The sequence below is a fragment of the Homarus americanus genome, unplaced genomic scaffold (genome assembly GCF_018991925.1).
Source record: "Homarus americanus isolate GMGI-L3 unplaced genomic scaffold, GMGI_Hamer_2.0 scaffold18703, whole genome shotgun sequence".
NCBI classification, from domain to species: domain Eukaryota; kingdom Metazoa; phylum Arthropoda; class Malacostraca; order Decapoda; family Nephropidae; genus Homarus; species Homarus americanus.
The window spans coordinates 6,911,793-6,924,292 of NW_024749779.1; the positions used below are offsets into that span (position 1 = coordinate 6,911,793).

Here is a 12,500-nt window from a genome sequence, read left to right on the forward strand (position 1 = left end):
TAAAGCAAGAATTGCCCTCCAAAGTTTTACAATAATACGGGAAAGACCACATGGAAATCTACCTTGATAATTAACCAATCCTGAAGTGAGTAATAAGAAATAAAGTTGTTTATGGCACATTAAACCCGTGTTCATAATATGGCACATTAAACCCGTGTTCATAATATGGCACATTAAACCCGTGTTCATAATATGGCACATTAAACCCGTGTTCATATTATGGCACAGTAAACCCGTGTTCATAATATGGCACATTAAACCCGTGTTCATAATATGGCACATTAAACCCGTGTTCATAATATGGCACATTAAACCCGTGTTCATAATATGGCACATTAAAACCATGTTCATAAGCTGGCACAGTAAACCCGTGCTCATAATATGGCACAGTAAACCCGTGTTCATAATATGGCACAGTAAACCCGTGTTCATAATATGGCACAGTAAACCCGTGTTTCTAAGATGGCCAACGAAGAGATAAAATAGCAACATGGTTTCTAGTGAGCCGGGACTTTAAAATGACAGTGTATGAAGGGTGTTTACTTGAAGATATCAGCTGAAGTGCAAAGACCCGGCTTGGCCTCATCCAGAACACCCGAAAGTGTAACACATCCATCACACCCACCAACTACACCCACCACATCCACCACATCCACCACACATATAGCATCCACCACATCCACTACATCCACCACACACACAGCATCCACCACACCCACCACATCTACCACACCCACCACATCTACCACACCCACCACATCTACCACACCCACCACATCCACCACACCCACCACATCCACCACACCCTCCATACCCACAGCATCCACCACATCGACCACACTCACCCGACCCACCAGATCTATCACTCCAACAGTTACTACATCCACCTCACCCACCGCATCCAACACAGCTGTCTCTTCCTGACTCGACTGTGTGTTTTCCTTGTCAACCATCTGGCTTGCCCACTATTTGCGTGTTTGTATTATGTGTAACGAGTCTACAACTATGATCATAATAAAAGTTAATTGTAGCTTGTAATAATAAACATTTACTCAACAACTTCCTACAACATTAGATACAGAAGAACTACAGACCTATGATAGTTGTACTTGTTGTAGAAAATGGCATTATTGATACATTGTGGGTTTTGTATTTTGACATTAATTATTATGAAGTGGTGTCACAATACATTTGCGGATATTTCCTTCAAACGTTACAAATATTTACAACATTTAATGCACATAAAATTCTGGTAATGTTAATGAGAATGGTGTGAAAATGCGAGGAAATTATGTGTTTTTGTACTAAATATTAGTTGTATAGTAACGGTGTGTAATATAAAAAATGCAAATTTGATATATAAGCTGGGTTGTTAATCTTAAGGTGAAATAAGCTGGGGTGTCAATCTTGAGGTGAAATAAGCTGGGGTGTCAATCTTGAGGTGAAGTAAGCTGGGGTGTCTATCTTGAGGTGAAATAAGCTGGGGTGTCTATCTTGAGGTGAAATAAGCTGGGGTGTTTATCTTGAGGTGAAATAAACTGGGGTGTTTATCATGAGGTAAAATAAGCTGGGGTGTCTATCTTCAGGTGAAATAAGCTGGGGTGTCAATCTTCAGGTGAAATAAGCTGGGGTGTCTATCTTGAGGTGAAATAAGCTGGGGTGTTTATCTTGAGGTGAAATAAACTGGGGTGTCTATCATGAGGTAAAATAAGCTGGGGTGTCTATCTTCAGGTGAAATAAGCTGGGGTGTCTATCTTCAGGTGAAATAAGCCGGGGTGTCAATCTTCAGGTGAAATAAGCTGGGGTGTCTATCTTGAGGTGAAATAAACTGGGATGTCTACCTTGAGGTGAAATAAGTTGGGGTGGCTAATATTCAGGTGATACAATGAATTATATGTATACAGAGATGTGAACAAGACAACCAACAGTACAGACAAGACACAGACACTGGCGGGCGACTATTGTGTAAACCTTATCTGTATTAACGTGTACGATTTTACGTGTGCATATACTTATACCTACTCGTATAGTTGTACCTATATCTATACTGTCTTAATCTGTTTTCAAAAGAAATATAACGTGATTAGATTTCTCGTCAGTATCTTTGACTCTTTTTAAGTGAATACTAGTATTAGAGTGTTAGATCTAAGAACATTATATAAAGACGTTATATCAGCTGCTAGAAACAGTCCTCTGAGCTCTCAGTACTGGGCTTCAGGTGAGGAGCAACACGTCAGGTACACAGGGTATAACTACAGCTGGACACTAAATCATTGCAGCTAATTCTTTGGTAATTTATAGTTAGGGTTAACACGTGGCTGTATGTAAGATGAAGGAAAACTTTCTGTTTAAACAATGGAGGGAAAAAATGATATAGGTGATGCATTAGAAATGAAAAGATATAAAAATGAGCTGAGTTGGATGTTGTGTTAAACATATGCTGTTAATTAAAAATATTTTCTTCTCATTAAAAGCAACAATTCTACCCAAATTTGGTTTTTGAAAGGAGTAAGTTAATAAAAGTTACATACAATGTTCATATTTTTATTTGTACCGCGCAAGTGCAAGAGCTGAAGTTACACAAGAAATATTTATATATTATATTCTATATATATTTATAGTTATAAATAATGTTAGAGGTCTTCTGATGGATATCACAGGGAGATGACTAGAGAACTGCTTTCTTCACGTACCGCGATGTTTGAGAAGTCATGCCAGGGACGGTGGTTCCTGCAGCAACAGTGCTGTCGCCACAGGGAAACCACCCGCTCGTGCTCCTAGACTACAAAGGTTGCAAGACTAAGATTCACAAGGTGTTCTTCAAAATCGTTCGTTTTCCATTTCTTGATTGGCTAGAGATTTTTGGTGTGTTTGTTGGCTTTAGTGGTCGATGGTGTAGGCGCCCAGCAGACAGGCACAGCTGGCGGGCAGCTTGAAGGTCTCAATGGCGAAGGGGAAGTACTGATCATAGGGGTCGTAGACGAGGAAGCGGTGGTAGATGGACTTCTGCAGGCACTTGGACTCGTAACACTCAGGCACCAGGGGGCAGGCGTCGCCGGAGGTCAGGCACTCTTCGATGCGGGTGGTCTGGGTGAGAGTTTGATAATGAGCATCAACATTGTTGACAATGACCCGCCACTTGCCATCGGTGTTCTGGGCACGGAGAGGCCTGACGTAAGCGGTCTCTGAGGGACAGAGGTAAGTCTCCTCCTCGAGGACCTTAGGACGGTTGACGGAGAGCTCAGTGTTGAGGTCAGCGACGTCAGCGTAGAGGGAGAGGACCTTCTCGTAGTGTTGCTCAGCGGCGTGCTTGATCTCGTAGGTGGGGTACTCGGCGTCCTCGAGGCACCAAGGCTTAGTGGTGTTGGTGGCGCACGCGGGGACAGCGGGCTCATGGTGATTGTAGTTTGGTTGTGGGTGGTATTTTGGTTGTGGGTGGTAGGAAGGTTGTGGGTGGTAGGAAGGCTGTGGATGGTAGGAAGGTTGTGGGTGGTGGGAAGGTCTTGAGTGGTGAGGGGAGCTGTGGTGGCTCACAGCTGGGGCGCCACCAAGACTGAAGCTCACATGTGATCTCTGGTCGGCGAATGTAACGGCTATAACCGCCAGCGACACCTGTGAGGATAATGATAAATATGTGTAAAATTCGTGAACATCTAGACAATGTAGGGAGATATCTCTATCTCAATCTCAGTATAACTAATCCTTACAGGTAAGTAAAAATCCTAAGCCTAACTGGTTCACACGCATGCAGAAAGCAACAGATAGGATTATATAACTATACAATGTCCTGTATATCCTGTGTCTGATACGTGACTTCAGTCTCACGTAATTGTCCTGGCCTCATGATCTAGCACGCAGGTACAGTACTTGGAAAGTTTTAATGGTCAAACTTTAATTAACCAACAGAAAACGAATTAGCTTCTGTTTTTATTTGGTTTTGAATTACAATAATTACTTATCAGAGATTCATACTCGAGTAATTGAGATATGGTTCGCTGCCTTTAAATCAATATAAAATTAATTAAACGGTAAAAGCGAAAGTGGGTCCCATAAGCATGACTGCTCAATAAGGACAGTGTGTATACAACCTTCGGTACACAAGGAGGCAGCGTGGCCGGCACTGCTCTCCACCGTCTTCACTTCCCCAACTAAAAACTTACTGTAGATAACCATGTCCAGCTGTGTTAACTAGGAGTGTCCTAAGATCGAACCAGTTAAGATAGATGGTACTGGATAACTTATATCTTATAAATACTGTCTAGGAAACCGCGTAGATGCTTTTTCCTGGCTTTCCATAATGTTTGTAAAAGTCAGCATCCCGTATTCGTCTTAAGACTCACCACAAATCTCATTGCCATGTTTTTTGACTGTGTAACCTCAGCTCTCGACTTGGTTGAACTGTGCCTACGAGACTCACACCACCAGCTTATATACCAAAACCTCTGGCCCTCGCCCACCCTACGTGTTGCAAGGCTGAGGTGACCACCGTTACCTGAACGCTCTCTTACAGTACGTTCCGCCTCCATAAGGGTTCACCCCGCCCACTATATAGTAGAAGCACAGCACCTCCTCATTATAGCATCCATCTACTTTGAAGTACCATCGCCTTTTACCGTGTCCTCGACTTCTCAAGTACACTTAACGCCCACTAAAGTGCATCCTGGTTCCTTTGAGTACTCCCCGTCCCCTCCCCATACACTAGCCCCTCTCCATACAATCCCCCATTTCCATATACTCACCCCCCTTTTTACACTCGCCCCTTCCCTTACACTTATCCCTCCCTTTACACTCTCCCCTCCCCTTACATTTGCCACTCCCCATTACCTTTGCCCATCCCCCTACACTTCCCCCTCCCCATACACTTGCTCCTCCCCTTTCACTCACCCCTCCTCTCTATAATCCTTCCACCCCTTAGATTTACAGTGCTCCCTGGACCCTTTTTATCCACTCTGATAGACGATAAGAATTTAATGGATGTGTCTGTGTAAAGAAAAATATCGTCATTATATTATGTCTCCTAAGATAAATGTTATAATATTAATCACAAAAAGTTAACATTGTAGCTATTGTGCCTCAGAGTAGCATAATTGGACCCGCTCCTGTAGTTGTAAGGAACTAACTATTATGTCTCTTATTATAATTAAGAGGATCGAAAAACGTGCACACAAGGTAATAACATTATGTAATGTTGTATAATGCACCGCGTGAGAGGGTGAGTCCGTCTGGTCCTGTAGAAACGTACTCAGTGCGAAGAATGTTGGTAGCGTGAGGGCTGCCAACATCCCCAACACTGGAGGCTGGAGGGAGGTGGAGGGTGATGCAACACGCTTGATTGAACAAAGATGAAGCTTTATATTCGTACATCAGCGTAAACCCTACGGAAGTAAAGCCAGGATTTGGTCTTCATTCCGACTATATATGCTGTGCGCCATGATATTGTGTGGGTTGTTAGACAAAATATATGAAGGTCAAACTGAACGACGAACAGACGTATTTTTTGTAGTTTATACAAATTTTGAACGTTAAGTCTATTTGTTCCTATCGGTATTAAGAGTATATAATATGAGAGAGAGAGAGAGAGAGAGAGAGAGAGAGAGAGAGAGAGAGAGAGGACGAAAAGGCAGGCAGTCAGGCACATAAAGATTTCACCTAAACCAGTTCTAAATATACTCAGTACATAATGAGGGAGGGTAGGTGTCTGTTGTCGCCTTCACCAGAAATAATGTTAATAACAGTGATGTAAGCTTCCAGTTGCCTGAGTTACCAATGTGGTAATACAGTAAACCACATGTCACCTGTGTGGCCATTTATTAATGACTCCACGTACTGCGATATACTTTATGCAAAAATAAAGTCATTGACATTTTCAGGGTCTGGTTATCGATCTATTTTATGTGTACTTGTAAATGAACTTGTTCTGGTTGTACCCATATCTATATATGTACACGTAGTTGAACCAATGTCTATAATTGTGCTCATACCCATACGTATACAGTATATGTAATAGTGGGTACATGTACTTATCATTATACCTACTAATATGCGTAGAGTAAACTTGTACACACGCACACACACACACACACACACACACACACACACACACACACACATATATATATATATATATATATATATATATATATATATATATATATATATATATATATATATATATATATATATATATATATTTATATATATTGTTTTGATTGGTTTCATAAGTAATTTAAGGTGATAAGAATTGTCCTCAGTATCTTTGACTCGTTTTAAGTGAATACTAGTATAAGAGTGTTAGATCTAAGAACATTATATAAAGACGTTATATCAGCTGCTAGAAACAGTCCAATGAGCTGTCAGTCCTGGGATTCATGTGAGGAGCAACACGTCAGGTATACATGTATGACTACAGCTTTAGAGTAACTTTTTTTAACGGGGTAGCCCACTCAGGCACAGGTCACCAACAAAAATGGAAACAAAATAAATAAATTAAGAGTGAGAAATGATATATATGTTGTGTTGTCACAGAAAGAGAAACAATTGGTACCCTGCAATTGTGTGTAAATAAGTCAGAAAGTCAGATCAGCAGCCTTGGACTTGGTCACCATTTTTGTGATGCCATATGGCAGCAGGGTCTACCATTAGACAACACATTATGCTTCCAATATCTTCCCAGGTGAAAGTACCTCCCTGTTTGATAGCTGCCTACTATCTACGTGGCTGTATGTAAGGTGGAGGAAAACTTTCTGTGAATACACTGGAGTGAAGAAAAGATGCAGGTGATGACTTAGTAATGAATAGATCTAAAAATGAGCTGAGTTGGATTTTGTGTTGAAGATACGGTATGTTGTGAATTATGTCTTCTTTTTTCTTAATTAAAGCAAGAATTGTACCCAAGTTTTGCTTTGGACAAGGAGTAAGTTATTAAAAGTTACATACAATGTTCATAATTTTATTTGTACCGCGCAAGTACAGGAGCTGAAGTTACACAAACGATATATATATATATATATATATATATATATATATATATATATATATATATATATATATATATATATATATATATATATTTATATATAAATATATATTTATAGTAATAAATAGTGTTTTAAATTTTCTGGTGGTTATCACAGTGAGATGACTAGAGAACTGCTTTCTTCACGTACCGCGATGTTTGAGAAGTCATGCCAACGACGGTGGCTCCTGCAGCAGTAGTGTTACCGCCACAGGGAACCACCCGCTTGTGCTCCTAGACTACAAAGACTAAGATTCACAAGGTGTTTTTATAAAAAGGTTCGTTTTCCATTTCTTCAGTGGCGAGAGATTTGTGGTGTATTGGTCTTAGTGGTCGATGGTGTAGGCGCCCAGCAGACAGGCACAGCTGGCGGGCAGCTTGAAGGTCTCGATGGCGAAGGGGAAGTACTGATCATAGGGGTCGTAGACGAGGAAGCGGTGGTAGATGGACTTCTGCAGGCACTTGGACTCGTAACACTCAGGCACCAGGGGGCAGGCGTCGCCGGAGGTCAGGCACTCCTCGATGCGGGTGGTCTGGGTGAGAGTTTGATAATGAGCATCAACATTGTTGACAATGACCCGCCACTTGCCATCGGTGTTCTGGGCACGGAGAGGCCTGACGTAAGCGGTCTCTGAGGGACAGAGGTAAGTCTCCTCCTCGAGGACCTTAGGACGATTGACGGAGAGCTCAGTGTTGAGGTCAGCGACGTCAGCGTAGAGGGAGAGGACCTTCTCGTAGTGTTGCTCAGCGGCGTGCTTGATCTCGTAGGTGGGGTACTCGGCGTCCTCGAGGCACCAAGGCTTAGTGGTGTTGGTGGCGCACGCGGGGACAGCGGGCTCATGGTGATTGTAGTTTGGTTGTGGGTGGTAGTTTGGTTGTGGGTGGTAGGAAGGTTGTGGGTGGTAGGAAGGCTGTGGATGGTAGGAAGGTTGTGGGTGGTGGGAAGGTCTTGAGTGGTGAGGGGAGCTGTGGTGGCTCACAGCTGGGGCGCCACCAAGACTGAAGCTCACATGTGATCTCTGGTCGGCGAATGTAACGGCTATAACCGCCAGCGACACCTGTGAGGATAATGATAAATATGTGTAAAATTCGTGAACATCTAGACAATGTAGGGAGATATCTCTATCTCAATCTCAGTATAACTAATCCTTACAGGTAAGTAAAAATCCTAAGCCTAACTGGTTCACACGCATGCAGAAAGCAACAGATAGGATTATATAACTATACAATGTCCTGTATATCCTGTGTCTGATACGTGACTTCAGTCTCACGTAATTGTCCTGGCCTCATGATCTAGCACGCAGGTACAGTACTTGGAAAGTTTTAATGGTCAAACTTTAATTAACCAACAGAAAACGAATTAGCTTATGTTTTTATTTGGTTTTGAATTACAATAATTACTTATCAGAGATTCATACTCGAGTAATTGAGATATGGTTCGCTGCCTTTAAATCAATATAAAATTAATTAAACGGTAAAAGCGAAAGTGGGTCCCATAAGCATGACTGCTCAATAAGGACAGTGTGTATAGTGTATACAACCTTCGGTACACAAGGAGGCAGCGTGGCCTGCACTGCTCTCCACCGTCTTCACTTCCCCAACTAAAAACTTACTGTAGATAACCATGTCCAGCTGTGTTAACTAGGAGTGTCCTAAGATCGAACCAGTTAAGATAGATGGTACTGGATAACTTATATCTTATAAATACTGTCTAGGAAACCGCGTAGATGCTTTTTCCTGGCTTTCCATATTGTTTGTAAAAGTCAGCATCCCGTATTCGTCTTAAGACTCACCACAAATCTCATTGCCATGTTTTTTGACTGTGTAACCTCAGCTCTCGACTTGGTTGAACTGTGCCTACGAGACTCACACCACCAGCTTATATACCAAAACCTCTGGCCCTCGCCCACCCTACGTGTTGCAAGGCTGAGGTGACCACCGTTACCTGAACGCTCTCTTACAGTACGTTCCGCCTCCATAAGGGTTCACCCCGCCCACTTTCCAGTAGAAGCACAGCACCTCCTCAGTATAGCATCCATCTACTTTGAAGTACCATCGCCTTTTACCGTGTCCTCGACTTCTCAAGTACACTTAACGCCCACTAAAGTGCATCCTGGTTCCTTTGAGTACTCCCCGTCCCCTCCCCATACACTAGCCCCTCTCCATACAATCCCCCATTTCCATATACTCACCCCCCGTTTTACACTCGCCCCTTCCCTTACACTTATCCCTCCCTTTACACTCTCCCCTCCCCTTACATTTGCCACTCCCCATTACCTTTGCCCATCCCCCTACACTTCCCCCTCCCCATACACTTGCTCCTCCCCTTTCACTCACACCCCTCCTCTCTATAATCCTTCCACCCCTTAGATTTACAGTTCTCCCTGGACCCTTTTTATCCACTCTGATAGACGATAAGAATTTAATGGATGTGTCTGTGTAAAGAAAAATATCGTCATTATATTATGTCTCCTAAGATAAATGTTATAATATTAATCACAAAAAGTTAACATTGTAGCTATTGTGCTTCAGGGTAGCATAATTGGACCCACTCCGGTAGTTATAAGGAACTAACTATTATGTCTCATATAATAATTAAGAGGATCGTAAAACGTGCACACAAGGTAATAACATTATGTAATGTTGTATAATGCACCGCGTGAGAGGGTGAGTCCGTCTGGTCCTGTAGAAACGTACTCAGTGCGAAGAATGTTGGTAGCGTGAGGGCTGCCAACATCCCCAACACTGGAGGCTGGAGGGAGGTGGAGGGTGATGCAACACGCTTGATTGAACAAAGATGAAGCTTTATATTCGTACATCAGCGTAAACCCTACGGAAGTAAAGCCAGGATTTGGTCTTCATTCCGACTATATATGCTGTGCGCCATGATATTGTGAGGGTTGTTAGACAAAATATATAAAGGTCAAACTGAACGACGAACAGACGTATTTTTTGTAGTTTATACAAATTTTGAACGTTAAGTCTATTTGTTCCTATCGGTATTAAGAGTATATAATGAGAGAGAGAGGACGAAAAGGCAGGCAGTCAGGCACATAAAGATTTCACCTAAACCAGTTCTAAATATACTCAGTACATAATGAGGGAGGGTAGGTGTCTGTTGTCGCCTTCACCAGAAATAATGTTAATAACAGTGATGTAAGCTTCCAGTTGCCTGAGTTACCAATGTGGTAATACAGTAAACCACATGTCACCTGTGTGGCCATTTATTAATGACTCCACGTACTGCGATATATTTTATGCAAAAATAAAGTCAGTGACATTTTCAGGGTCTGGTTATCGATCTATTTTATGTGTACTTGTAAATGAACTTGTTCTGGTTGTACCCATATCTATATATGTACACGTAGTTGAACCAATGTCTATAATTGTGCTCATACCCATACGTATACAGTATATGTAATAGTGGGTACATGTACTTATCATTATACCTACTAATATGCGTAGAGTAAACTTGTACACACGCACACACACACACACACACACACACACACACACACACACACACACACACATATATATATATATATATATATATATATATATATATATATATATATATATATATATATATATATATATATATATATATATTGTTTTGATTGGTTTCATAAGTAATTTAAGGTGATAAGAATTGTCCTCAGTATCTTTGACTCGTTTTAAGTGAATACTAGTATAAGAGTGTTAGATCTAAGAACATTATATAAAGACGTTATATCAGCTGCTAGAAACAGTCCAATGAGCTGTCAGTCCTTGGATTCATGTGAGGAGCAACACGTCAGGTATACATGTATGACTACAGCTTTAGAGTAACTTTTTTTAACGGGGTAGCCCACTCAGGCACAGGTCACCAACAAAAATGGAAACAAAATAAATAAATTAAGAGTGAGAAATGATATATATGTTGTGTTGTCAAAGAAAGAGAAACAATTGGTACCCTGCAATTGTGTGTAAATAAGTCAGAAAGTCAGATCAGCAGCCTTGGACTTGGTCACCATTTTTGTGATGCCATATGGCAGCAGGGTCTACCATTAGACAACACATTATGCTTCCAATATCTTCCCAGGTGAAAGTACCTCCCTGTTTGATAGCTGCCTACTATCTACGTGGCTGTATGTAAGGTGGAGGAAAACTTTCTGTGAATACACTGGAGTGAAGAAAAGATGCAGGTGATGACTTAGTAATGAATAGATCTAAAAATGAGCTGAGTTGGATTTTGTGTTGAAGATACGGTATGTTGTGAATTATGTCTTCTTTTTTCTTAATTAAAGCAAGAATTGTACCCAAGTTTTGCTTTGGACAAGGAGTAAGTTATTAAAAGTTACATACAATGTTCATAATTTTATTTGTACCGCGCAAGTACAGGAGCTGAAGTTACACAAACGATATATATATATATATATATATATATATATATATATATATATATATATATATATATATATATATATTTATATATAAATATATGTTTATAGTAATAAATACTGTTTTAAATTTTCTGGTGGTTATCACAGTGAGATGACTAGAGAACTGCTTTCTTCACGTACCGCGATGTTTGGGAAGTCACGCCAACGAAGGTGGCTCCTGCAGCAGCAGTGTTACCGCCACAGGGAACCACCCGCTCGTGCTCCTAGACTACAAAGACTAAGATTCACAAGGTGTTTTTATAAAAAGGTTCGTTTTCCATTTCTTCAGTGGCGAGAGATTTGTGGTGTGTTGGTCTTAGTGGTCGATGGTGTAGGCGCCCAGCAGACAGGCACAGCTGGCGGGCAGCTTGAAGGTCTCGATGGCAAAGGGGAAGTACTGATCATAGGGGTCGTAGACGAGGAAGCGGTGGTAGATGGACTTCTGCAGGCACTTGGACTCGTAACACTCAGGCACCAGGGGGCAGGCGTCGCCGGAGGTCAGGCACTCCTCGATGCGGGTGGTCTGGGTGAGAGTTTGATAATGAGCATCAACATTGTTGACAATGACGCGCCACTTGCCATCGGTGTTCTGGGCACGCAGAGGCCTGACGTAAGCGGTCTCTGAGGGACAGAGGTAAGTCTCCTCCTCGAGGACCTTAGGACGGTTGACTGAGAGCTCAGTGTTGAGGTCAGCGACGTCAGCGTAGAGGGAGAGGACCTTCTCGTAGTGTTGCTCAGCGGCGTGCTTGATCTCGTAGGTGGGGTACTCGGCGTCTTCGAGGCACCAAGGCTTAGTGGTGTTGGCGGCGCAAGCGGGGACGGCGGGCTCATGGTGACTGTAGCTTGGCTGTGGGTGGTAGGAAGGTTGTGGTTGATAGGATGGTTGTGGGTGGTAGGATGATTGTGGGTGGTAAGAAGGTTGTGGGTAGTAGGAAGGTTGTGGATGGTAGGAAGGTTGTGGGTGGTAGGAAGGTCGTGAGTGATGAGGGGATCTGTGGTGACTCACAGCTGCGGCGCCACCAAGACTGATGCTCACATGAGAGCTCTGGTCGGCTAGAGTA

General features: G+C 42.2%; 2 protein-coding genes across 2 annotated transcripts in view; both read right to left on the bottom strand.

Moving 5' to 3' along the window:
• Positions 1-4,393, bottom strand: part of LOC121853840 (adhesive plaque matrix protein-like) — a 7,649-nt gene extending 3,256 nt beyond the window's left edge. The window contains exons 1-2 of the mRNA XM_042348214.1: positions 4,341-4,393; positions 2,884-3,612 (exon numbers count right to left, since the gene is read on the bottom strand). Of these exons, the coding sequence (XP_042204148.1) occupies positions 2,884-3,612; positions 4,341-4,358 (747 nt within the window). The 5' untranslated portion in view covers positions 4,359-4,393. The remainder of the gene's footprint in view (positions 1-2,883; positions 3,613-4,340) is intronic.
• Positions 4,394-7,082: 2,689 nt separating this feature from the next.
• The window catches only part of LOC121853841 (adhesive plaque matrix protein-like), a 5,922-nt gene continuing 504 nt past the window's right edge, over positions 7,083-12,500 (bottom strand). The window contains exons 2-4 of the mRNA XM_042348215.1: positions 11,757-12,500; positions 8,809-8,866; positions 7,083-8,073 (exon numbers count right to left, since the gene is read on the bottom strand). The exon at positions 11,757-12,500 is cut by the window's right edge and continues 23 nt beyond it. Coding sequence (XP_042204149.1) covers positions 7,342-8,073; positions 8,809-8,866; positions 11,757-12,500 — 1,534 coding nt within the window. The 3' untranslated portion in view covers positions 7,083-7,341. The remainder of the gene's footprint in view (positions 8,074-8,808; positions 8,867-11,756) is intronic.